General features: G+C 42.8%; 1 protein-coding gene across 4 annotated transcripts in view; it reads left to right on the top strand.

Moving 5' to 3' along the window:
* The first annotated feature begins 229 nt into the window (after window positions 1–229).
* LOC133116958 (serine/threonine-protein kinase TAO2-like) overlaps window positions 230–26,946 on the top strand; it is a 41,467-nt gene continuing 14,750 nt past the window's right edge. For 2 of the 4 annotated variants that reach the window (XM_061227014.1, XM_061226998.1), the window contains exons 1-16: window positions 230–624; window positions 16,549–16,689; window positions 16,890–16,961; window positions 17,114–17,215; window positions 17,374–17,419; window positions 17,740–17,836; window positions 17,946–18,059; window positions 18,357–18,448; window positions 18,774–18,867; window positions 20,267–20,348; window positions 20,466–20,633; window positions 21,533–21,739; window positions 22,785–22,916; window positions 23,576–23,812; window positions 25,163–25,291; window positions 26,057–26,260. In XM_061227014.1, the coding sequence (XP_061082998.1) occupies window positions 16,558–16,689; window positions 16,890–16,961; window positions 17,114–17,215; window positions 17,374–17,419; window positions 17,740–17,836; window positions 17,946–18,059; window positions 18,357–18,448; window positions 18,774–18,867; window positions 20,267–20,348; window positions 20,466–20,633; window positions 21,533–21,739; window positions 22,785–22,916; window positions 23,576–23,812; window positions 25,163–25,291; window positions 26,057–26,260 (1,908 nt within the window). In that variant the 5' untranslated portion in view covers window positions 230–624; window positions 16,549–16,557. Of the gene's footprint in view, window positions 625–16,548; window positions 16,690–16,889; window positions 16,962–17,113; window positions 17,216–17,373; window positions 17,420–17,739; window positions 17,837–17,945; window positions 18,060–18,356; window positions 18,449–18,773; window positions 18,868–20,266; window positions 20,349–20,465; window positions 20,634–21,532; window positions 21,755–22,784; window positions 22,917–23,575; window positions 23,813–25,162; window positions 25,292–26,056; window positions 26,261–26,946 lie in introns of all 4 variants that reach the window. The other 2 variants (XM_061227005.1, XM_061227021.1) reach the window with 2 other exon arrangements.

Below are 26,946 nucleotides of genomic sequence, written 5' to 3'. Positions count from 1 at the left end.
ATTCAACCACCGTGTTACTCCTTTAAAGAAGCCTAATTAGAGTCTACATGCTGTATATGTGTTTTCCTATATTAAAGGTGCCTATCTTAACAGGAAAAGACGAGGACACACGACCCTCTCAATATGGCGCTAATTTAGAGAAGTCGTTTGACCTTAGCGGAAACAGACCTCATGTGCTCTGACCTTTTGTTCCGGTTTCCTGCCGGCTCCCGCCCCTCGCAGCCATCTTGAATTTTTGAACAAAAAAACGGATGAGACAGGGGGTAGAAATAGCTTGTTAATAAGATAAGAGATAGGTCTTACAAAAAGACTGATGTAACAACATTTTAATGAAGAGGGAGCGGGTGAGGAGGAACACCGCGTCCCACTTTAAGGTTGTTTGCTAACGTTAGTAGCTCCTTAGCTTACTGACGTTTTGGTCTAACACAGACCTGGACGGCCAGCTTGGGAGATTGAAAGAATTCACTGAAGACGGGCGAGGGAGAAGCCAGTGGGGGGATAGCTAACCGTGAAGAAAATGGATCGTATAGACTGAGCGGAATCCGTGTCGAAAAAGACAGCGGAGTGGAGAGAACGAATTATTCGTAACTTAGCTGTCTTGTCAGGGCATCGCATTAAACCACGGTAAGTCACTTAACCGTTTAACATTAGCTAAGTTAGCTAACGGACCTTGTTAACCATCTAACGTTAACATAGAGCTAGATAGGCAGGGCTTCTAACTAACGGTACTAACGTTAGCCTAATATAGCTAGCTAGCTAGGTAGCTCTAGCTAGTCTAACGTTAATCCAGATTGATATCAGAAATGGCATCGCATGTAGCTATCGCACTGATGAACAATTAATATAGCTAATGTGACCAATATCCCTTGTCTTGACTAACTGAGCTAGTTTGCCATTGTTTAGTTATCCATCTAACTTGGCTTTCAAAATTATTCTTGGGTTTAGTCTAACGTTAACTTAAGTAAAATATATTGTTTATAATTAGCCAGAGCTAGCTCGGTTTTGAATAATAAAGAAAGCTAACTATATACCCATGTAAGTTAAATTATCCAGCTAGCTACAGCATAGCCAGGGTAAGTTAATCGTAGCACTAACAGTTAACTAGCTAACCTTAACTTATTGCTATACAACGAACGAGCTATGTTATTCTAAATTGTAATTTCGCTGGAACGTTAGCTTAGCTAGCTAAGCTATCTGGCTAGCCACCCGACCAGCTTCAAATGATATAACGTTAGCTAACGTTAAGCGAAAACATTTACCAAATCACTGTTGCTGTCATTATAGCTCAGCAAGCATCATTGACTTGCCAACGATGGCTAACTATCGCTACCTAGATAGATAGTTAAATTGTTGTGTAACGTTAGCTAGTCTAGTTCGCCTAACTAGCGAGCTAACTAACTCTTGGTTGGCGAACCCTGATTGAACGTGTGCACACATGTCAACATGTCAAAGCTATCTTGCCAAATGGCAGAGCGACACCTGTCAGTCTATAGACGAGTACGTAGCCTAACAATGGTGTGTTGTATGTCAGACCACTGCAATTTCTAGTTTGTTGTTTAAATCCATACATTGTTTTATGTTCGTACTATTTATTGCCAGTATTGACAATTACATATCGGATGTGTCTATCTGGTATAAAAACTCAGGTATCAATCATGGAGGAGTGCATTAGGTAGGTGGAAACCTAAAGTATGACCATAGTTCAGGCCTTATCTGATGGTTCGCAGATACTGTTTGCACAAAGCCAATGCAGACGTGATTGTATGCGATCATAAATCCATGCCTGCCATAGGTTAGTTGCCAGTCAAACATATGTGCCTCATGTTAGGGATTTTGCTTCAGTGAATGATGTGTATTTCGCATAAGGGCTCAATTTGTATTCATAAAGCAGATTCAAAAGGGAAACTGAAACTTTGTATTAATGGTTTAAGGGTACATTTTGCTTACTTTATTCTTAATCAGGCAGTACAGATAATCCTTATACAGCTTTCATGCAGTCTAGCTGGTTAAAATAATATATTCAAACAAAATAATTGATAATGTGTACAATGAGTATTAGGCTAGTTTTTGAACATGACATTGTCATGTAATTTCTTTATGTAATTTTAACATTACATTATGAGTGGGCATTCAGTGAATTGTCTCTGTGATGCATGCATGCATGATGCTATGACAATATCAGCCATAGTCCTAGCATCAGGCCTAAGTTCTGTTTCAGATCTCATCGCCCAATACCAATAGGACCCAAATATTGCACAATTGCACATCGTTTTGTTGACCTCTTTAATTGAATAATTTCTGTATAAGATGCTGCCATTGTATTATTGAAGGCAGGGTTTGTAAATATTTCATCATCCTGCCTGTGAGCTGTATCACATACGATATCAAATGTGAAACTTCAATGATACTTTTGCAAGCAAAATCAGTGTAGGAGTTTGCCAATGCAGTGGTTGAGTTGTCACTTGTGTGACCCTATGGTAAATCCTTCAAGAAGGACATTTGCTTGAGTACCATTTACTTCAGTTGCCTCACTTATCAATATTTTGCAGCCCGATCACTTGATTCTACAGTTATGTGCTGGATGATATCACGTGACTTGTACAGGGACCCCCAAAAGACATAACAACGACAGGACATTATTACAGTGGGGTGCAAAGATTTGGGCACCCCTGGTTTAAATGTCTGTTACAATTAATCTGTAAGTGATAAAAATTCTAAATGGTAAAATGGAGTTAAACATGAGACCTTTTTGCAAGATTTCTTTTTTTATTTAAATTTTTTACTGTTTATAAATTATATTTAAAAAAAGGAAAAAGGCCCTGTGCCAAAGTTTGGGAACCCTTTTGGATTAGTCTTTGAATGAAGATGGTTTATTTCCACCAAGAAGGAGAAGGCTACGTTTTAAACTACCTATTTCCATTGCCAGACACATTATTAGAAAATGGAAGATGAATGGAACTGTTGAAGTCAAGGCAAGTTTTGGAATACCAAAAAAAGATTGCAGGTAGAATGATCCGGCACCTGGCGAGAAATGCTCAGAAGAACCCACACATCACAGCAAAAGAGCTGCAAAACATATTAGCAGACACAGACCACCACCAATAAAGGTATGTTTGGAGAATAAAGGGTGAAGCCTTTTTAGAGAAGAACACGGTGGAGGTGGATCCATTATGCTTTCAGGTTGTGTGGCAGCTGGGGGCACAGGAAATATTGTGTGAGTGGAAGGAAGAATGGATTCCATGAAATATCAATAAATTCTAGAATTCAAAGATCAGTCCAGATACTCAAGTTGAAGAGAGGTTGGGTATTCCAGCAAGACAATGATCCAAATCATACCTCAAAATCAACCAAGTATGTCCAGGAAAGACAGATTAAGGTTTTGGAATGGCCACTACAGTCTGCAGACTTGTATATTATTGAAAATCTGTGGAGAGATCTCAACGATGTCATACAGGCAAGGAGGCCGAATAATATTTCTGAGCTAGAGAAGTTTTGCCAGAAAGAATGGGGGAAAATTCCAGAAGTGAGAATGAAAGACTATTGGCTGCCTATAGGGAGCATTTACAAGCTGCTATAGTTGCTCGAGGAGGAGTTACAAAGTACTAACTGACAGGGTTCCCAAACTTTTGCACCGGGCCTTTTTCCTTTTTTTATTTTTAAACTGTTCAAAAAATAAATAAAATAAAAAGTAGTCCTAGCTTGCACCTAGTATGTACTGTACTGCACTCCTTTAAGAGGCTCTTTGACCGGCTGCCATTCTTGATTATAAATGTATATTAACATATCAACTATGGAAGCCTATCCACACCAAATTTCAATTGAAAATGCAAATGGGTTTCCATGTGCATTAAAACCATGTCACAATTAAAATGAAAATGCGAAAGCCTGCTTTGAATTTTTATATTTAAGTTAATGTACTCACTTTGACATTATTAAAATGTAAATGCAAAGTCATTTCATAATCAGTTTTTATAATCAGGGTAAAACCCTGTCATATTTTCAATGAAAGTGAAAACCCACATTTAACTCTTATTGTAACTGCATTATCCGTAAAAAAATTCTAATGATAATTAATTTGAGCCTTTATCATTTTTTCATGTTCATGTTTTCAGGGCTCAAGAAATCTAATTCAATTCCATTGTTTCCCTTAACATTATAATTTTCACGCCAAAACCCTGCCAAACATTGAATTCATAATGCCCTCCTTTGACAGGTCTCTTGACTTTGAAAATTAAAATGCAATCAAATTGTGTAGGCAGGGGCTTGAAGAAATGGGTGTTACTTCTGCATCTTCATCTCTGGTGTTAGGTTATACCTAGCATTATGACCTATGTTTAGTGGGAGACCGTATTTATTATCCACTGTAATTTCGGTGCCGGGTATAGCCTGTGGCTAGCTGCCTTTTAGCGATCCACGGAAGGTGGGTAGAGGCCTGTAGCCTAAGTTATCTGTTATAGTCCATAGTAGGGATGGGCATGGTTAATCGTCTAACTGGTTAACTGAAATGGACACTTGACCGTAACAGCCAACGTCTTAACCATTTTTAAATTTAAATCCTGCATTATAACCGGAACAAATTAAAAGACTTTCTTGATCTCATGGAATTGATTGAGCTAGAAACCATTGTTCAAGATTACATTACAGCACAGGTTGAGAAGTAACAAACTACAGCAAAGATAAAGTTGCGAAGGTGACATCCAACCTTCCTAGTGTTTGTAACGTTACTTTCACGGTACTTGCTCATCGTAGATCTGATTAGAATCAGAAAGGTCACTTGTATTTTTATTATGTTTGAAATAGAAAAAAAAATAATAATAAAAAAATAATAAAATATGACACTTCAAGTGTTTGACAAGTTCAAGTGGTATTGCCATCTTTCAAGCCTTTTTTAGACCGTGAAAGCAGTTCCAACATTTTTATGTGGCTAAGCTGTAGGTCCCATGTCCCAATCGCTCTCATCCTTTCCGTAGACCAGCTTTGCTCTGCACAAAAACAATGTAATATTCGTCTTAGCAAGAGGTCTTGATAAAAATACCGTAGTAAGTACCTAATTTTCCTAATCAAACGGATTTCTTAAACAAACCAACTCTATTTAGCCTATAGGTTTTGGAGGTTCAAATGCATCTAGTGCCTTGAGTTTTTGAAACAGTGCCTGGATTTTTTTACGTTATCCATAACAGATTTCTTGTTCAGAGCTTACTATTAGTATGTAAAGCACAATTGTTTATACCTACAGTGGAAGATCCCCCCCCAAAAAAAACCCCTGTTGAAATCTGTCTTCTCACTTAAAACGGCATCCTTTTTTGAACGGTTTTCACATCACTGTAAATGCCAGAGTTAGCTAATGAGCTATCATTTGTAGTCCCTAACCTGCATGTCTTTGGACTGTGGGAGGAAACCAGAGTGTCCAGAGGAAACCCACGTAGACACGGGGTGAACATGCAAACTCCACACAGAAAGGCCTGGCCGGGCGTCGAACCCAGGGCCTTCTTGTTGTGAGGCAAAAATGCTACCCACTTAGCTACAACATTCTGCATCATCATGATATTATTTAAAGTAAAACTTGACATTGGACAACCAAATACACACGTTTTCCTGCAGTCTTTGCATATCAGAAAATAAGAGAATAGGCTACTGCTTTCAAGAAAGTATCACAGATAAATAAGTGTTTGGAAAAATCTTTGCACTATTTGTCATGTTCGGAGGCTGGTTTTTAAAAAGTGATTAACCATGACGCTCATATGCTCGATTGACAGTATGCAATAGGCTATGACCTTCTGGTTGGTCTACTTTGATACTGGATTAATAATCTTCTTGTGTCATGTTCACATTTAGTTGTTGAAATCGGGAAGTAAAAGCAACTAGGGAATGGCCGAACATGGGCTTTTTCAGATATTGGGGGGATGTGTCCCCTGTGTAAAAGACGCCAATGCTCTTGTCCTACTGTTGCAGCTTTGTTTAAGTTTCTCACAGCAGAATATATTCGATATTTCCAGTGACTCAAAAACACCATGGTTCCATATAATGTGGTTGAATGAGGGTGTTGCAGTATATATGGATATTTAATATGTATACAGAGACTGATATTGATATGGATTTGTTTAGAAGAGTGTGCATTGCATGCTGTGAATTAAAATGTCTTAGGTGACTAATTGGATGCTCTGAGATCTGCTTTTCACCTTTGAATTTCTCTTTGACTTCATGTATGCACATAAATTTCTTCTGGACTTTATGGAAACAAAATCTGACTGATTTCTCTGTATATATAACCTGAAGCAAATTGGCTTTAATAAACATACAGTAATTCAAATATCTTCATAAAATTAAACTTTAATTAGTCCTGTAAATGGACTCTTACACTAGTGATATGTAGCCGAATCAGTTTTCCGAGTTGGAGTCAAACAATATTCTGCCCTGAGTTCTGCGCACTGCTCGTTAGTTCTTGCTCCTTTGACCGTCACTGGTTTTAAAACTATGCCGTTTTAAAACACTAGCTAGACTAAGTCTGCTCTCGCAAAGTCTAGCTAGCGAACCTAAATTCCCTGAGGTAACATTAAAGAGGTTTTTACTGTTTAAGCACGGTCTTACATGGTTTGGTTGATATTTATTGCCCTCGGCACTCAAGGATTTTTGCATTTTTGTTGACATTAGTCGACCTTCTGTCGACTTAAATCATTTGTGACGCTGAACGGGTTAATGATAAGCCATTTCTTACTTAGCATTATTAAGCCATGTGAGTCTTTCCTTTTGTTTTGTCCCCTCTGCTTAATACAGTGCCCTCTATAATTGTCTCTGATTTGCCACAGTTTTACATTTGGATGTATGCATAGTCCTACCAAGTTTTTCTAAGAACTTTATATAAAGTTTGTAGGGAACATTGCTGAGTTAAGCACCAGTGCATAGCAGTTGTTTAACATATGCCACTTGAAAACACAATGGCAAAAAAATGTGATATTCGACAATCTCAGAGGACAGCACTACAACGAAGTTCAGATGTTGCTGTATTATGGCGATCCCCTGCTGCATTTATTTATTTATATTTGGCAACCCAATTGTCCAATTAGCACATCCTTAGTAGTGTTATTAAATGCAGTTATAGGCCACTAGATGTAAACAACCTGCATGCAAAGCAAAACATTCCCTTGCATTTGGCTGAATATTCAAGCCGCTGTTTAGCTTCTGGAATTTGATGCCAGCCAGGTCGGAATGAGCGTTTATCCGCCCCTTTGGTTGGCGGAGGCCTTTTTTAGCAATATGAAGCAACAAAGCAGTCGGTGGAATCACTCACCGCCTTTGCTTTCATTCTCTTTGGTCGTTTCCATCACCTCATCGCAATTATCCTCGTACCTAGCAGTAGCATCTGTTTCCAAAATGACTTCAAACAATGTAGCTAGCTATTTCAACAAAAAAGTGTAACGTTCATCCTGATATTGCAGCAGCTGTTCCCACCAACTTGTTCTGATTCATTATGGAACATACAGTTTTAAATTAGACTACTAATCCTGGCAGTTGCTTTCTTTTATTTTTGGTTGTAGGCTACTCATTTGTGCATTTAATTTATTATGGTTCATGGGAATTTGTTGCCAATAATGGAGTGGTGAGCGCCTGCTCTCCATGATAAAGTAAAATCCCCAAACGGCAGAAACACTCTTCAGGAGAAATACAGGGGCTACAGTTCCCCAAGAACTACATAAAAGAGCAACCACAGTTCTGGAAAAAGGTCTTGTGGACAGATATGAAGATCAGAGTGATGGAGCAAAGTATGGAGGAGAGAAGGAACTTCCCTAGATCCAAAGCATACCACCTCATCTGTGAAACACGGTGGTGTGGGTGTTATGGCTTGGGCATGTATGGTTGCCAAAGCTACTGCCTTACTTATTTTCATTGATGATAATAACCGCTGATGGTAGCAGCGAAACAAATTCTGAAGTGTATAGACGCATCCTATCTGCTCTGCTACTTCAAGTGAACGCCTCATTAGCCAGTGGTTCATTCTACAGCAGAACAATGATCCCAAACCATACTACTAAAGCAACAGAGGTGTTTTTCAAAGCTAAAAAAAAAATTACATTCTTGAGTGGCCTAGTCAATCACCCCATCTGTACCCAATTAAGCATGCCTTTCATATGTTGAAGAGAGAACTTCAGGCAGTGGTGTCCAATCTTATCATAAAAGGGCCGGCGTGGGTGCAGGTTTTTGTTTTGTCCAGCAGTAACACACCTGATTATACTAATGAACTAATCGTGGTCTTTAATCAAGACCGTGATGAGTAGAATCAGCTGTCTTAGTCCTGTGCTAAAACAACAACCTGCACACACACCGGCCCTTTCTGGATAAGATTGAACACCCCTGACTTAAGGGGACTAACCCAAAACTAGCATGAGCTAAAGATGGCTGCAATACAGGCCTGGCCGGGCATCACCAGAGAAGACTCCCAGGCACTGGTGATGTCCATGAATTGCAGACTTCATGCAGTCATTGCATGCAAAGGATATGCAACAAAATGATAATATGACTACTTTCATTTACATAACATTGCTGTGTCCCAAACATTATGGTGTCCTGAAATGGGCTGACTATGTATAAACACTGCTGTGATTTATATGAGGTGAAACCAAAATGTGAATGTAAGTAAATGATGGGTCTTTGTCCCAAACATTATGGAGGGCACTGTATGTTCCTGCTCGTCAAATGCAGGTAATGTTTCTTCTACTGGTGGATAGGTTGTCCTGCTATTTTAGTGGATGTGTTCCATGTAATGTTCCTTGGACCTTTTCATTTAGCACGCCACAGTGCTGCTGTCCTTGACGACACCATTCAGTGATTCATACTCTGCGGCTAAATGCTCCAAAATCATTTTCTATTCAAGGTTTCAGTGTGGGCTGTGGTAGCCAGTTGTAATGTTTAACTGTGTTTAACACATTGAAGGGGTAAACAAACCATTAAAATAAAGATTAACAGAATATAAAAGTTCGCAGAAAAAGTAAAAAGCTGCATGTATTTTCAGTTAGTGGAAAATTGGCTGTCCATGCAATGGGTGGTATTTGACACTGGGATAAAACATTTTTTTTGCCACTATTACTCTGAATTTCATCTAGCTGTATGGCCAGTGGTGATTCCACTAATATGCTCCGTACTATCCAGAGATCACAGAAGCAAGTCCACTATGTAGCTACTAGGGATGCAAGCAAGCAAGCTGTTCTCTTGGTGAGAATTTTGGTGCAGGAAATTAATTGTCTTCTTTTGGGGGGAAAAACGTATTGAAAAATGGAGCAGCTGCATGTGTGGATAATTTGCGATTCTCTGGATGGTATACCAGCGTTCCGTATATTAGCAAAATATTCAGTTTGAACATGAATCAAGCCTTGCATTTGATAAGACAACGGCCTGTCTTTAGACACCTCCGTAGGATGTGTTGTCTTTCTCACTGTTTCCGACTTCCTAGTAGCTGATGCTACAAACAGAATGTGTTGCCCCACGATTCAATGCGAAAGGGTCCCATCATGCGTAGAGTCTTGCACAGTGGATGAGTTGTTCTTGGTTCCTTGAGTTGCACTTTAAGTCAATGTCAGCCCCTACACCACCGTGGGTGATTGAACGAACTACATTAAAGGTACAATAGGTAAGATTTTTGTGTTAAAACATTGTTACAAGTCCATTGTAAATCCCTTCCTATCATTGAAAAAGGCTCACTGACTCACCCTCTGCCTGTGTTTATAGTCCTTAAATTCTGGTTCCAGAATATGCAGTTGACAGGCCGGCACTCTGTACCAAAACATTGTATAGCTGTACAATATTTCAAGCTCATTGGTTGAAAATTGGTTCTAATTCCCACACCCAATGGCCTTTCACAGAGACGGGGGAGGGATAAACAGTGTTGTTGTTTGAGCGTGTTCCTCTCTTGACCATTAGGAGTCCGAAATTACCTATTATACCTTTAACACTAACAGCCTAATCGTGTGTAATATCTAATGTTAACCTACCTATTCTGGCAGCTCTATTTATAATGTTACTTTCTCATCAATCTTGTTTCTTAATTTGGTTTATTTCTCTCGTTTGACTGTTTTCCCTTCACCTGGCTATACAAGGACCCATCCATCCATCCATCCATCCATTATCTGAATCCGCTTATCCTCATCAGGGTCGCAGAGGGGCTGGAGCCTATCCCAGCATACATTGGGCGCAAGGCAGGAATACACCCTGGACAGGTCGCCAGTCCATCGCAGGGCACACACACCATTCATTCACACTCATACCTACGGGCAATTTAGACTCTCCAATCAGCCTAACCGGCATGTCTTTGGACTGTGGGAGAAAACCGGAGTACCCGGAGGAAACCCACGCAGACACGGGGAGAACATGCAAACTCCGCACAGAGAGGCCCCGGCTGACGGGGATTCAAACCAGGACCTCCTTGCTGTGAGGCGGCAGTGCTACCCACTGCTCCATCCGTGCCGCCTATACAAGGACCCACGCAGGCTAAACTTAGGCATTTCATTGTCACCTGGCTTGCTGACAAATGCCTAGCCACTATAAGGTCCACTATATTTTGGGCTGCACATAAGTGTAATCAACATCTTAGTCCTGAACACGATGCAACACATATTAAACAATGAAAGTTTTTTGATAATCTTGTTCCTTCTTTTTATGCTTTTAAATATTGTAACCAGCTTTGCATTCAGAGTTTTCATTTTCTGTAAGAAATCATTCTGCTTGCTAACAATCACCACATACAGCAAGCTCCGCATATTTAAATTAGGTGGATCTGAACAGGTCAGGAGCATTGTGCAGGTGCTGGAGTGAATGGGGTAGCCACATTTCACACCTTTCTTTGTCTTGTGCTCATTCTTGCATTGTCATGCTTTAATATGGGTCCATCGTTATGTGCAGGGTATACGGCACAGTGTGGGGAATGAGGAATGAAGTAGGGTATTGTCTATACTGCACTGCCGTCAGCGCCCCATTAATAAGCCCTAGAGGCCATCTCTATCCGTATTGTGTTTCCGCCCAGATCAGACTTCCACCTCTGGACTGGTCCATTTGTGCGTTGCAGCGGGGGTGTACACCCCCGTCCCTGCTGCTCTCTCCTTTATCGGTTGTGCTGCAATGAAGAGACCCACGTCACTGAACACAGCCTGGCGTTTTGCATGGTTTGGTGTTCAGATGTGTTTGTGCACAGGTGTTCCCTGTTAGACACACAGCAACATGCAGCACCGTGCCAGCATATGTCTGATTCATTGTTTTTGTTTTTTTGCTGAATTTAAAGCTCCTGAAAAAGCCATCCAGCTAAAACTGCACAAAATATGATTATATTGTGACAATGTAAAATAGAAGTAAGCACCCAAGAAAGAAAAAAAAAAACTATTTTTTCGATTTCAACCTGTTGGTGAGGACAGCACTGGACACCCCTTTGCACCCATCAACCCTGCTAGCCATAGTATTTACTTTATTTTACTGTAAACATTGTGACTGTTTTGGTTGCAAATGTGCCCAAACCTGGAAACTGAAATTCTGTCAATTTGGGACAACAAATAATTATGTGATCTACACAAAGTTGTAATTTTAGAAATTAAAAACTGTGTAGGAGCAGGACAAACTACTATTTACTTTTTTTGTTTATCTGCCCTGCCTGTGAATGGTAGGTCTAACAACTGTGAACCTGCATTGTGTCAATCACAATTTTCTCGATTTGGACTTCACAGTGCCAGTGAACTTGTATTTGTTATGAACTCATTCGATTCCTCTGCAGCTGTCATGTTGGCGCTGTTAATAGCACTGCCGTCTCACAGCAAGAAGGTCCTGGGTTCAAATCTGGACCTGGGACTCCAAATCCACAATCCAAGTGTATAAATAATTAACATTTAAAAAAAAAAAGAGAGAATTAAAAAATACAATTAAACAAAAATGGCTTATGGTCACGTTGGGTGTGCCAGTGCTACCAATGGAGTTCTGGGCCACCTATATCCAATATTAATGTTCTTCAACGTCCTTACATTTTACATATTGCCTTTTACATCTAGGTCTGTTCTTTGGTTGCAGACGTCTTATGAGATTGTGCCAAAGATGCAGTGTCAGCACTGCTCAAACAGAAGTGGCATGTGTGAGGTGAACGGGCCTTGCGATCAAACGACCAAATGTTATGTTCATTTAATTGCCTGGAAAAAACATTGCTTGAAATTAGGGATGTGACAAATTGTCAAATTTCACATACAAATGTCACATACAAATTTTTTGTAAACCTTTAGCATCCCATTTTGTAAACGGTTAACTGTGTTACTGATACTGCTCATGTTTGTATGGGGGCGTATTATTGGGGGGAAAAAAACTGGAGTAGCTTGTTGACAAAAATGTAATTGCATTTTCAAACTTTTTGGGGGGGCATGTTAAATAGTTCTATTTAAATTTCAACATCAGACAATAGCTTAATTGCCAAATTAAAGATTTGACATTGTGCTCGCGGATGTCCAGCAGTCTGTAGAGTGTAATTTTTTGTTTTTGTTTTTAAATGCATCGGTTAAAATGATAATTCTTCATATTTTGATCCCTCTTCCCTATGGCTTCCAAACAGACAATATTGGCATGAAATTGGCAGGAAATAGACGGAAAGCGGCATAAATCAAAAAATGGGATTTTATATGGATACCATCGACGACTGGTCTAATTGTTCTACTTTTATGCCAATACAGGTTTCTATAGGCAGATTCATTTGATTTTTTATTTTATTTTATGGTGCAGGGCACTCCTTGCGGTGACAATTAATGTGGACCATTTAAGGCAGTGAATTTTCACTTTTAATATCCGATCGATAATGATGCCAGGATTTCTCTTTTATGCCTACAGTTCTACTTATTTTTAGAAATAGTTCACCTACACAGTCCTGGAAAATGTAGCTAAGCTAGCTCTGGCCAGCATTAGATACATAGAACACAAAGTTGGATAATGTGATTGTTATTGAATAACATTAAGGTGCAAGACACATTAAATCGTATATTTTCCTCAACAAAGTTTGCAATCCTGATTACTATGAACAGAAATATGTAGAATAAACTACATGGTATCTTTTATTTTGTTGTCCTGTGTGGGGGAAAAAAAGAAAGTAATACCACCTGTAGGCTATTCACTACCCTGACAAACCAGTGGAACAGAAAATAGAAAAAAACATTGAAATTGAAAAAGAACAATATGGCTTGGTTGGAAACCTAAAACTTGCAGAACTGTAGGTTTTACAACACGGATGCATAAGAGTGCAGTGTCCTGTGGTTGTTTGCTGTTGCTGTGAGGAAGTGCAGAGAGGAACTTAAATGCTCTCAAACAGGAAGAGAGATGGGGAGGGGGGTAGAGTACGGAAGTACAGGGCAGGGAGGGAGTTTGTTCCAAAGCATTCCTCTGCATTCTGCGGTTGGATTTGTTCAGTGGTGAAGTGCTGGATTGTCAGGGACGACTGAGAACAATAGGTCTGTGACTACAGTGGCCTGCCAACACCACCAAGTTATGGCATGGGACATTTCCTTCCGCGTTCTGTCCTGAATGAAATGTGACCGCTGATTATTCATTTAAAAATGTAACCGATTGGTCTATGCCAGTGAAAGCAATGTTGTTTTACAAATTTGTCGTCAAAGGAAAACACATTGTTTAAATGCAGCCAGTTCGGTTTGCATAGTTCTGATGCTTCTTAACAAGCTGGCAACAGGACGAGGGGAAGGTTGCCATGTAGACCATTTTATGCATTTTGTAATTGTCATATGACGCGTGACCTTGATAGCTGAGAACAATGTTTTCATATTGGGAAGTGTAGCCCGCCCTTGGCTGTTGATGACATAAACTGTAAGAAAAGGTGATCTGATCTGCCGTGTGTCAGTGAGAAGAAGCACCAATGTGCCTGAACTGTTTTTTCCATGAGGCCTCCAAGCACCGAACAAACCGGTTGCATATAAACTATGATTGTACAGATGCGTGTTTTGTGCACTGTGAATTCCTTGTTTTGCTGCATTTCTTTCCAGGTATGCGTACCTTTTTCCACATAACTTGCAGCAGAGGCCCATAGCTTCGGTATTTCCAGTTTAGTCTCTTGGCAGTCATTAAAGGTCCTTTAGATGCAGTGCCATCTCTCTTTAAGATACTGGTGTATTTTATATAATACACATTTCAGTTATAGATTTTGGCCCTGCAAGTTGCTGCTGGGATGTAAATCAGAATTGACAAGTGTGCAATGTTAGTTCTGCTCACTTGGCTTTGTCTGATGCATTGCGAGCATGTGCTCTGCTCCCAGTGCTAGTCCAATTGTTTTTCTCTAATTCAGATAAATAAAATTGCTTGCTACCTAACTGAAGGATTTATCTAGCCTTTTTTATGTTTTTGAGCTTTTCATATCATTCTATGTTCCATACAAATAAAACACTAGGTCGGCCTGTAGCGTAGTGGTTAAGGTACATGACTGGGACCCGCAAGGTTGGTGGTTCGATCCCCTGGAGTAGCTACAATAAGGTCCGCACAGCCGTTGGGCCCTTGAGCAAGGCCCTTAACCCTGCATTGCTCCAGGGGAGGATTGTCCTGCTTAGTCTAATCAATTGTACGTCGCTCTGGATAAGAGCGTCTGCCAAATGCCATTAATGTAATGTAATGTTGGTAGAAATATGCATACTTCAGTGTTTAACTGATATTTCTCCCAGCTGTTAAACGATTTCCCAAGTGACATGACGTATGTTTTTGCATTATTTTATTGGATGACGTTGCGAAGTATTAACACAGAGAGCTGACCACTGGAGGGAGGGAGGGAGGGGGGAATTGAGCTCTGGGGACAGACTTTTTGTGGGTGTCTTAGATTCTGAAACCAGGAAAAGAACACTGATGCGTGTGGGCCTTTAAAAATTAAAATTCCATATCCACTTTATTCATGGCCATCTCTAACTTGCAGATGCTGCACAGATCACTAATCCTTTATGTGGACACGCGATATTGTTGGTATGTGAAAATGCCACTGAAAGTTGAGCTTTTTTCAGTTAATAAACTTGTTGTGCAATCCATTGTCCGCACCAAACGGCGCATAATGTCAGTGGTAACAGTTTTTGCTCAATTTATTTCAGTTTGTTGCACGCTTTTAAATGAGGTTCTTGAATCGGTTGAATTAACAGTGATGTTGTGGAAAAGTTGACATTAAGTGTGTGAAGTGTTATCGATTGCACAAACCAGAGTTACAAGATTTTGTGATTAAAACCTCTCAAATGAGCTTGTGGTGCAGCGGATGTATGCGAGTCTCCTGTATACACAAATTATTATTTCATATAGTATCTATCTCCTTTAAGCTGTTGCTAATGGCATTACTTTGACAAACATTTTCCTACGCACTAGCTTTGGTCATACTGGATCTATACAAACATTTTCAACCTTGTGTTATATTCTTTGATTACTTTTCCTTTTATGGTTTGTTCAGTTGTAATTTCATGGGAATGTTTTGCTGGGTTAAATTTGGGTAATTCTGTGAAAAATCAACCAGACTAATTCTGTGAAAAATCAACCAGAAAAATCAAACCACTCCAATTTTGTTCCAACTTTCTGTAAATGGAATCCAATGAGGCTAATGTTTTGGATGTTCTTTATTGAATATATAAATCGTTAATCGTTCACGTAATGACCAATTTGGGCGCATACAGGTAATGCAATGTTGCTGTTAATGATGTTTTAAATGACAGACATTGCAAAATGCTTTTTACACATTCTAGGTGATGTGTCAAGGGAGGGCCGCTCCTTATGCAGGAGCTTTCTTGTGTAAAAGTTTTAATGCCGGTCTTGAGGTTGTAATAACGGCTTATTCTTAATTGTTTCAATGATTGCTTCATTGACTCACACCGTTCCCTTTTGGGCAATAGAATGCAGGAAAGTACTCAATAACCCTTTGTCATATTACATTTTACAGAACAGTTCATATTACAAAACGCTTGTTTAGAGAAGAGGTTGCTGGTACATATGCTTGTGCAAGGAGCCAAACCTGGATTATAATTATCCAAGTTTCCCTAAAATCCTGGCATATATGGGTACCCTGTACACATGATTTAAGTCCTCTTTGGTCATGTTCACAGAGCTAGCCCTGTGTGCGGGACTAACCCTTCTCTCCCCCCGCTCTGGTCATATGGAGTGTGTGGGACTGACCCTGCTCTCTCTGGTCATATGGAGTGTGTGGGACTGACCCTGCTCTCTCTGGTCATATGGAGTGTGTGGGACTAACCCTGCTCTCTCTGGTCATATGGAGTGTGTGGGACTGACCCTGCTCTCTCTGGTCATATGGAGTGTGTGGGACTGACCCTGCTCTCTCTGGTCATATGGAGTGTGTGGGACTGACCCTGCTCTCTCTGGTCATATGGAGTGTGAGGGACTAACCCTGCTCTCTCTGGTCATATGGAGTGTGTGGGACTGACCCTGCTCTCTCTGGTCATATGGAGTGTGTGGGACTGACCCTGCTCTCTCTGGTCATATTGAGTGTGTGGGACTGACCCTGCTCTCTCTGGTCATATGGAGTGTGTGGGACTAACCCTGCTCTCTCTGGTTCTGCAGGCGCTGGACATGCCGGCGAGTGTGCGGGCCGGGAGCCTGAAGGACCCCGAGGTGGCCGAGCTCTTCTACAGGGAGGACCCCGAGAAGCTCTTCTCCGACCTGAGGGAGATCGGCCATGGCAGCTTCGGGGCCGTCTACTTCGTAAGGGAAGGGGCCTTTAGCGGTGGGGCAGACTGATTGATAATAAAGTAATTGGGAGAAAAATGGGAATAAATCCGAAACAAAAAAAGGGATGTTCATGCGGCTTTGTTTGTGAGAAGAAAACAACGGTGAATATGAGCTGAGTGTCCAGTTGGTGACTTTGTCTGGTATGAACTGAACCCCCCCGCTTTCTACCCCAGGCCCGTGACATCCGCACCAACGAGGTGGTGGCCATTAAGAAGATGTCCTACAGCGGCAAGCAGTCTAACGAAGTGAGTCCTTTTTGTTTTTGGTTTGTTTCCTCTTAACGTTCCTGTTCCTTTATTGCAATGCCTATGCACCACTGTGTGTATGAATAATTATAGCCTTGTGTGTGTCAATGGACAGTCCTATGTGCTGTTATAAGCATTCTCCTCCCCTGCAGAAATGGCAGGACATCATCAAAGAAGTGAAGTTCCTGCAGAAGTTGAGACACCCCAACACTATCGAGTATAGAGGATGCTACCTCAGGGAGCACACAGCTTGGGTCAGTGTGTGTGTGTATATCAATACAAACCAGAAGCCAAGTGGTTGTAATATATCAAAGTAAAATAAAACATTTGACTTCACGCTTTATAACATATGCTGATTGTGTTGTTGAAGTGCCACTGTCAGTGAATGTTTCTCCCTTTCTCTCTCTCACAGCTGGTGATGGAGTATTGCTTAGGTTCAGCATCTGACCTCCTGGAAGGTGAGCTAAAGAGGAAAAATTAGTAGAATAGAAATGGAGATTTTGCAACTTTCTGCAAGGCTTGCTGTTTTTGAAATGAGATTGCATTTTTTTTTTTTTTTAAGACCCATTTGAATTGAATAGGCCCTAGTCCTTATCTTTCTTTTACTCTGAGCACTTGAAATCGTACTTTGCTCTAGGGTCTTTCAGTGCACTTGTTTGTGGTTATGGGTATGCACTTTGCACTTTGTTGTACATGGCTCTGGATAAGAGCGTCTGCCAAATGCCAATAATGTAATGGAATGAATACTGTCCGTCTTCCCTCCGACTCTAACGTACAGTTCATAAGAAGCCACTACAGGAAGTGGAAATAGCTGCTATTACCCATGGTGCACTACAGGGTTTGGCGTATCTTCACTCTCACAACATGATCCACAGGTAAACAAGTCCGTTTCTCCTTCAGAGCTAAAATGATGTAACGGAGAGCTCGGTCATCCTCTGACACCTTTGCTCTCTCGCTCCTCCCCCATCCCTCCCTCTCTCTCAGGGACGTTAAGGCAGGTAATATCTTGCTGACCGAGCCCGGCCAGGTGAAGCTGGGGGATTTCGGCTCGGCCTCCATCATCGCCCCCGCAAACTCTTTTGTGGGCACCCCCTACTGGTGAGAACCTACCGGAACAAAGCACCGCTGGCATACCTACACACGTGGACAGACGAGAGATGGATCAGTGCTGGAGCAATGATGAGTCATTCATCAGTGTGAACACTGCTGGGGAGAGGGAGAGCTGTCCCCCTGAGAGTAGTAATGAAGAAATAATGCTGCATTCTGTCTTTTTTTTGCACTGCAGAACATTAAATAATGCACGCTTCGCTTGCGTATCTGTTGCACTGAGCATAGCTGGACCGGCGTAAGTTGGCACATTTGACTTCTGGTCTTTATCCTTGGTCTCCCTGGCAGGATGGCCCCGGAGGTGATCCTTGCCATGGATGAAGGGCAGTATGATGGGAAGGTGGACGTGTGGTCGCTTGGCATTACCTGCATAGAGCTGGGTAAGAGCTGCCGCACACAAGTGCCATGCGTAACACTGTCATCCATATGACATGACAGCTGAGGTCAGTTCATGTCAAATTATATAGAATAGTTGTACCCAGTAAATGTTATGAGAAATGTCATACATTCACGGTCATAAAATTTACAGATAGAAATATGACAATTTTATGTCGTCATCTGTTATACCATTTTGTGAAAGCTGTTATTCATGTGTATGACAATGTTATGACTCATGGCGAGGGGTTCAAGTAAAGCGTTTCCAATATTGTGTATATATATTGCATACTTTGCATTAATATTTTGCCTTTCTCCCCCCCCCCCCAGCGGAGAGGAAGCCCCCTCTGTTCAACATGAATGCTATGAGTGCCTTATACCACATCGCCCAGAATGAGAGCCCTGTGCTGCAGTCCAATCACTGGTGAGGAGGGAGTGACTGGGTCTCCGCCGACATCGCTTCATATTACCAATTCATTCATCAATGCTTTTTTATTCAGTACTGAGAAACATTAAATGGATCAAAAACGGTTCCATATGCAATAAAAACAACTCTACCTATTGGAAATTACAACCAATTGTTTTTCTACTAGTTTATTTTCTCCAAATTGCAAGCTACCCATTGTTACATGAATTGGAGGTTAAGATTATTTAATCAAATGAAACGCGTGTGCTGGTGATGTGCAGTGTTTTGAAAGGCGTGTTATATGGGGCTCCTGAGAAGTGTTTCCTGCACAGGCCCCAGTGGATCCTGACCATGCCAGTGAAGCTGTGTAAATGGACCAATGGGTGCTCCTTGTTATAGATGTTTCATGCATTTATTCAGCATAGCCCAACATATCAGAGCGCACAGAGCACAGAGCATGTCTGTAGTAAAATACAGAACCTGGGATGTTGCCTTGCTACTCTGTGTACTTCGCAACTTCTAGCATCAGATATTGAGCTGGCTGATTGGCTAGCTGCATGTCTGGAGAATTCAATGCATTTCCTTGGTATATTTATTTTTTCCATACCTAGCCCACTTTCTCAGCTCTAAAACATTTCCAAGAGGTTTACTTCTGACAAATTAAAGGAATACTCCAACATTTTGGGAAATATACCTTTTTTATGACTTACCCAAGCTTAACCGAGATGTTTGATTTCATTTTCATTGTGCATTCACTGGCTTGGTTTCCGTGTTTGCATAACATGTTAGCTTAGCATAAAGACTTGAAGTCAGTAGCCTGCTACCTTCAAAGTGAAGAAATACACCTTACAGCAACTCTGAAGCTGTCTTTTTGCACAATGTATCATGTGTATTTAAAATACATGTGCTGGAAATATTCTTTAAATACATGTGACGTTATTTTCGGAGAAGTAAGACGGTTTGAACTATCGCCACTGAACACACATGTATCCTTCGTCTTACACTGGTTGAACACAGTGAATAAGGTAGTAGCTCTACCTTCATAATGTGCGTGGATCGCTGCGCTAGGCTACTGACTGGTATAGGCTTCAAGTCTTTATGATAAGCTAACAGGTTATGCTAAAATAGAAACCGAGCCAGTGAATACACAAAAATTTTAATGCAATTGAGCACGTTGTCTATGTCTGGGTAAGTCGGTAAAAAGATATATTTCCCAAAATGTTGGTGTATTCCTTTAAGGTAGCTCTCGGTTTTCAGTATTTGAAAGAACAAAAATAAGTATTTTCAGTTTGAAAATAAAATGCATTTTGTAAAGAAAATGGATCTGAAAAATGTATTAGTTTTACGTGAAATTTCACTTGATAACCATCTCCCAGTGTGCCTCAACTCTGTCCTTTTTCTCCCCTTCTTACCTCAGGTCAGATTATTTTCGTAATTTTGTAGACTCCTGTCTGCAGAAGATCCCCCAAGATAGGCCTACCTCTGATGTGCTGCTGAAGGTAAACCCCCATTCCCTCTTATAACCGTGTGAGTAGGTGTAAAAACACTAATGTCATGTGCTGTATGCTCCCCTGCATGTGTGCATCACATGACCTCTTCCCCCACTCCTGAAACAGCACCGGTTCCTGTGCAGAGAGCGCCCCCTGTCTGTGGTCTTGGACCTTATCGCACGCACGAAGGACGCAGTGAGGGAGCTGGACAACCTGCAGTACCGCAAGATGAAGAAGATCCTGTTCCAGGAGACGCACAACGGCCCTGCCCCAGAGGGTGGAGAGGAGGAGGAGGTAGGGGCCTTTTTCACACAGAGCCGTCTTCTAAAAACTTATGGAGCTTCACCGTGTGTGAATGAGAACTGGAGTTGGCCATCCGGAAGAGCCCTGGCAATTTGCCGTCTCAAGACCTTGGTAACTTTTTACAGAAATGTTCAATTTTGACTTTAGCCGAATGTAATTTTGGTGGCTAATATAATTCTAATGGCCTACAATGGGCCAAATCAAAGCTACGGTATAATGGTATAGAATTATTCTTCTAATAAAAATAACAGTAAAAATACTTGTAAAAATCACTTCAAAAGGATAAAGTAATATTTAAAATAAGGGTCAGGCCGACAGTAATTCCGTGTTCATCTTCTGCGTTTCATTTTTATTCTTTGTTATTAATAACTGATATACATGGAGATCTGCCCATGTAAAGGAACTCATAATAATAAATAATATTTTTGTAAAATAACCCATGTCAAACTACCTCATATGTACTTAGCACTGACAGTATCATAGAGTTCAATGGGCTAAACAAAGTTGTTGCCCGGGTTACCAAGATGCCTGTGTAAGACGTTAAATACTAAGAGTATCATGATCCACCAAAGTATTTAGTTGCCAGTAATTTTCGTCGAAATTTTGTGGAAATTGCATAGTGGGCCTTTAAAGAATTAAATACACCATGACAACTTTTTGCCTTGACATCTTCAAGCTATGTTCATGCTTATTACTGCAGAAAAATAGCAAGGTGAATGGAGCACATCCTCCAAAGAAGTGATTCTTCGTCCAGCTCCATGCTTTACTGCTGAATTCCCCTGCGTTTGTGTGTCTGTGCGTGTGTGTGTGTGTGTGTGTGTGTGTGTGTGTGTGTGTGTGTGTGTGTGTGTGTGTGTGTGCGTGTGCGTGTGTCTGTGTGTTCCCGTCAGGAGGTGGAGCCATACATGCTGCAGACGGGCACGGTGAACAGCATGGAGAGCTCCCACTCGGTGCCCTCCATGTCCATCAGCGCCAGCTCCCAGAGCAGCTCGGTCAACAGCCTGGCGGACGGCTCGGACGACAGCGGCGAGATGGCCATGATGCAGGAGGGCGAGCACACCGTCACCTCCAACAGCTCCGTCATACACCGGCCCCCGGTCAGTGCCTCATGGGTAAGGTGGGCAGATGGGTGTCATACACAGGCCCCCAGTCAGTGCCTCATGGGTAAGGTGGGCAGATGGGTGTCATACACAGGCCCCCAGTCAGTGCCTCATGGGTAAGGTGGGCAGATGGGTGTCATACACAGGCCCCCGGTCAGTGCCTCATGGGTAAGGTGGGCAGATGGGTGTCATACACCGGCCCCCGGTCAGTGCCTCATGGGTAAGGTGGGCAGATGGGTGTGTGTACAAGAGCTGCTGTCAATCAGTTCACACTGGGGTCGGCTGAATAAGTGTCTTCACTGCAGCTGAAGAGAAGCTGGACAGAGGACTGCACGCATTTGTTGTTGATGGATCTCTTCATAAGTTTCAGTTTGAAGTTTTGGACTGGCATAGCAGGAGATAAATCCAACCACCTTCCCCAGTTTGTGAATTTTTCTTCTGGTGGGTACTATGCTTCCTGCCCAAAGACTCAAGGCTGGGTCAGCCGAATAAGTGGTTTCAGATTCCCATTTTTTTATAACTTTTGTATAAAAACAAAAAAGTTTTTCATGCTTTTATGGGTTTTTGAATATAGAACAACAAGTGTACAACAAGGGCCGATCCGTTTCAGGATTTTGTTCCCACATCTGGTCCGGCTACAGCTGCAGACTGCATGCGCCTAATCATTTTACTGTGCTCAAGTACAGGCTTGAACCAGGGTAATTCATAGAGCTGTCAGCAAATTAAAAACAAGGCAATTGCTGTACGCAGAATGCAGACTGTCCCTCGAGGACCGGAGTTGGGCTCCCCTGGTATAGATTGATGGACAAAAATGTTATCTGTTCTCTACAGCACAGTACAGTGTGCAAGAAGTGAAAGGGTCCGAATACTTTCTGAAGCCCAACTGTACCGTACGTCTACACACTTTTGTCAGTGATGACTTCATGAGTTTCAGTTTCATGAAGTATTGGGCCAGCATTGCTAGCGGCTGTAGAAACGTGTTTGTGGTTTATTAAGCGATGAGAAGCTCTTGACCTGCCTTTGGTTTGACCCTCTGACTCAGGGCCATGATAACATCTATGACGACCCGTACCAGCCCGAGATGGACGCCCAGCCTCAGGCTCCCTCCGGAGCTCGGAGACGGGGTTACTACCGCAACCGCGACCACTTCGCCACCATTCGCACCGCCTCCCTGGTAATGTCTTTGGCACGACCGCTCCCATCTGACCTCTCCCATCTCTGCTCAGTAGTGTAACATCATTCCACACCGTCATACGGAGTGCTGTTCACTGTCGGTGCTTTCCACAAATTAGGTGGAAAGAGTGCTTGGACACTGGGAGAAATTAAGGGTTTTTGTGTAACAGAATTGATGGTATAAATGCCACAAACCTTCTCTTTGTAAGCTTCCTTTTACATAGGTGTCAGTTAATGTTCTTACTGTATGGTACATATATATGTTCCAGAAAAGATTAATCTTGCCTGGACTTTATGACAGTTGGTGCCCCTGTGTGACACATTTGAAACAAAGACTCATTGACTGTCTCGGTTCCCGTACTGAAAAATTTTACTCCTACCATTCTAATTACAAGTCACCTTCTGGAACCTTCAAGTTAACCCGGTTTCCAAACTACATCTACGTACGCACTTACACACTTAGCAGCGATAAACCAAAAACGAGGTAGTCGGAAGAAGGCAACACTTTCAGTGAGGTTCCAGGCCCCAGTCACGCACCTTAACCCCGGGGCTACCTGCCGCCCCGCTGGGAAGAGCCAGGCTGCTGGTAGGGGATGTGGCTGGGACAGGGGGAGAAGGCCCTGCCTCGCGTGCAGTCTGAGAGCTCCGCTCCGTCCCCAGGTGACGAGGCAGATCCAGGAGCACGAGCAGGGCTCGGCGCTGCGGGAGCAGATGTCAGGCTACAAGCGCATGCGGCGGCAGCACCAGAAGCAGCTGATGGCGCTGGAGAACAAGCTCAAGGCGGAGATGGACGAGCACCAGCTGCGGCTCGACAAGGAGCTGGAGACCCAGAGGAACAGCTTCGGAGGGGAGGGGGAGAAGCAGGGCAAGAAGCACCAGGGCATCTTGGAGAAGGAGGTGAGAGGACACATGGGAAATGGAGTCCCTGAGGTACATGGTTGAGGGTTAACCTTGCGTTTGGGTGGTATTGGCTGCGGGTCAGAGGGGTACTGACCAAATTGCGTCGATGCCACATTGCTTTGAGTATCAAAAAACAGGATGTTCTGCAGTATCAAGTTTTGTTTAAAAAAAAAAAAAGGTAATACTGAAGCAGATCAGCTCATCATCAGCATTTGTGACCCAAGTTGTCTGTCTAAGCATGCTTGTTCCTAGCTTGGTGATTGGCTGTCTAACTTGCATTTGTAGACAACAACACTAACGTTACTCCTGTGGACTCTCTTCTGTATCTGAAAAGAGAAAGCATCGCTTTTTATCGGATTTGATGCCAGTTACACATGTTGCAATATATATGCGAAGGGAAGCGCTGTAAATACTGACAGCTCATCAAATTCATTGAAGCATTTGACTGTGCACAGCATAGATTTAAGAGCAGAGAGCTGCACCGTTTGACTGCAAGAAGACTGGACCGCAGCCTGCAGAGTCCTCTCAGCTTTTCAAATACAAGACTGGGTCTTTAGCAGGTAGCTAACATAACGTTGGCTAGCCTGTAACGTTACTGTTTGCTACGCTGATGCTGTAATTGGGGGGCGACATGGCTCAGGCAGTAAGAGCAGTCGTCTGGCAGTCGGAGGGTTGCCGGTTCGATCCCCCACCCGGGCTGTGTCGAAGTGTCAGACACCTAACCCCCATTTGCTCCTGACGAGCTGGTCAGTGCCTTGCATGGCAGCCAATCGCTGTTGATGTGTGAGTGTGTGTATGAATGGGTGAAAGAGAAGCATCAATTGTACAGTGCTTTGGATAAAGGCGCTATATAGATGCCAACCATTTACCATTTACTTACGCTTTATCGCATCAAGTTACTGCAGTAACTAACAGAGAACACTGAATTTATGAATATGCCCAAGTTTTTTTAAAGAGGTATTTGACTTGTAACTCAATACCTTTCTTAATTGTATATGTAAAGTATCATGGGGGGAAAAAAACTTGAATTAAAGTCAAGGTGTTGGTATTGGACTAGAATTATTTTTTACACGATACCCAGCCCTGTCATGAACTTGATTTGACCTATTAGTTTTGTCTCCTGCTTGGCTGAAGAATTTTGCTAATTGGCAAAGTCAGGTGATTGGACAGAATGCTGGGTAGGGACCTTTCCGTTCTGAACCTGAATAAGGTGCAGGGAGCGATCCCCTGGGAATGAGCTAGTTTACAGTGGACTCGCTCGCCGCTCACCTGAGCCGTGTCGGTGGATCAGATCACAGGAGTGACCGTCCTGCTCCTCTCTCTCCCCGTTTGTGTGCTCGTCTGCAGACGAAGGCGGCGTCGACTGAGGAGAAGAAGTTCCAGCAGCACATCCTGAGCCAGCAGAAGAAGGAGCTCTCCAGCCTGCTGGAGTCCCAGAAGCGCCAGTACCGCCAGCGCAAGGAGCAGCTCAAGGAGGTACCACAAACCCAAAAGCAGCCTGGCTAAAAACGCCTTCGCTCCCGTTCCGTTCCTGCTCGTTTAACCGTGCTGCGTTCCAATGGAGCCCCGTGTCATCACTCTGTTCTGTCTTTTTTTTTTTTCAGGAAAATGTGCCTGATTTAATTTTACTCTTAATATACTCTTAAACAATAGTATTTTTTATATTGCCTGCCTGCATTCACTTCACCATTACCTTACATTTGTTTTTTCAGCCAGGTGAAATCTGTCAGTCTTGTCCAAGAAGTGTAGAATCTTCGTAGGAATATTTAATTGGGGACATTGTTAACATTCTTGAAGTAAAGTTGGTAGGCATTTGACCTAAATTTAGTTAACTTAGTTACTAGCTCTCCTGTTTCCTCGTTTGCATGACGTTAAGCTTGCTTCCTAGGCGGCCGTTTCACAATCGATGTTCACTACCCAGCGAGCAAGCTGTAAGGCAGTCTTTGGAATGAAAATCAGGCTCGCTAATAAGCTAGCTTGCTGCAGCAGCATAAACTTTCCCTGATCAAAGATAATGTTGCCAGTGACTTATCCGCTTTTATTTCATTTTTTCCCTGCCCGGTTTCTCTCACAGCTCTGGGTTCCCTGCTCTAAGAGCAGTAAATGCACTGATCTGTGTTTGTGCGTTTGAGCGGTGCTTTGTTACACGCACGCAAGCGGCTCTGCGGGGAAGCCTGGCCTCGGTGCTCTGCTTTAACTCTTCCCCCCGCGCGCTGCTTTAACTCTTCCCCCCGCGCGCAGGAGCTGAACGAGAACCAGTCCACCCCTAAGCGGGAGAAGCAGGAGTGGCTGGTGCGGCAGAAAGAGTGTCTGCAGCAGATGCAGGCGGAGGAGGAGGCCGGGCTCTTGCGCAGGCAGAGGCAGTACTACGAGCTGCAGTGCAGGCAGTACAAGAGGAAGATGCTGCTGGCGCGACACAACCTGGAGCAGGACCTGCTGAGAGAGGTACCGCTGCGGCCCGGCTCTGCGTCTGCCTGCCTGTGTCTCCCAGTGCGGTTACTCTGCCTGTGTGTGTCTCCCAGTGCGGTTACTCTGCCTGTGTCTCCCAGTGCGGTTACTATGCCTGTGTCTCCCAGTGCGGTTGCTCTGCGTGCCTGCGTGCCTGCGTGCCTGCGTGCCTGCGTGCCTGCCTGCCTGCCTGCCTGCCTGCCTGCCTGCGTGCCTGCCTGCCTGCCTGCCTGCCTGCCTGCGTGCCTGCCTGCCTGCCTGCATGCCTGCCTGCGTGCCTGTCTGTCTCCCACTGCGGTTACTCTCTGCTGCGTCCCTCTTGTAGAGGGCGCTGGTTGAACATCTGCCTTTGTATGTCTCCCAGTGCAGTTACTGGTTGAAAAACTTCCCTTAGGGGGAGGACTATGGATTCACGTTGGTTTGTCACACTGTAGTATTATGTGTTTGCCACAAGGCATCAATGAAGCCATTATAACTTAGGTCAGTCTCGGTTTGACCTGCAGCGTTGGCAGCAACCGTCTACAATGCACATCTTGGCTACCATAGTGAACTTGCACTGACTACTTCAAGTTAGTCTACCATCTATCTGTTTAAAGCTTATTTTAACTGCATTGTTACTATGAACATCAGGCATCAAGTAAAGTATTGTCCGACGACAGCTCAAGGGGGTGCTGTTTCAGGGC

This window comes from Conger conger, chromosome 2 (assembly GCF_963514075.1).
Source record: "Conger conger chromosome 2, fConCon1.1, whole genome shotgun sequence".
Lineage (NCBI taxonomy): Eukaryota > Metazoa > Chordata > Actinopteri > Anguilliformes > Congridae > Conger > Conger conger.
This window is presented reverse-complemented; position numbering and strand designations above follow the sequence as displayed.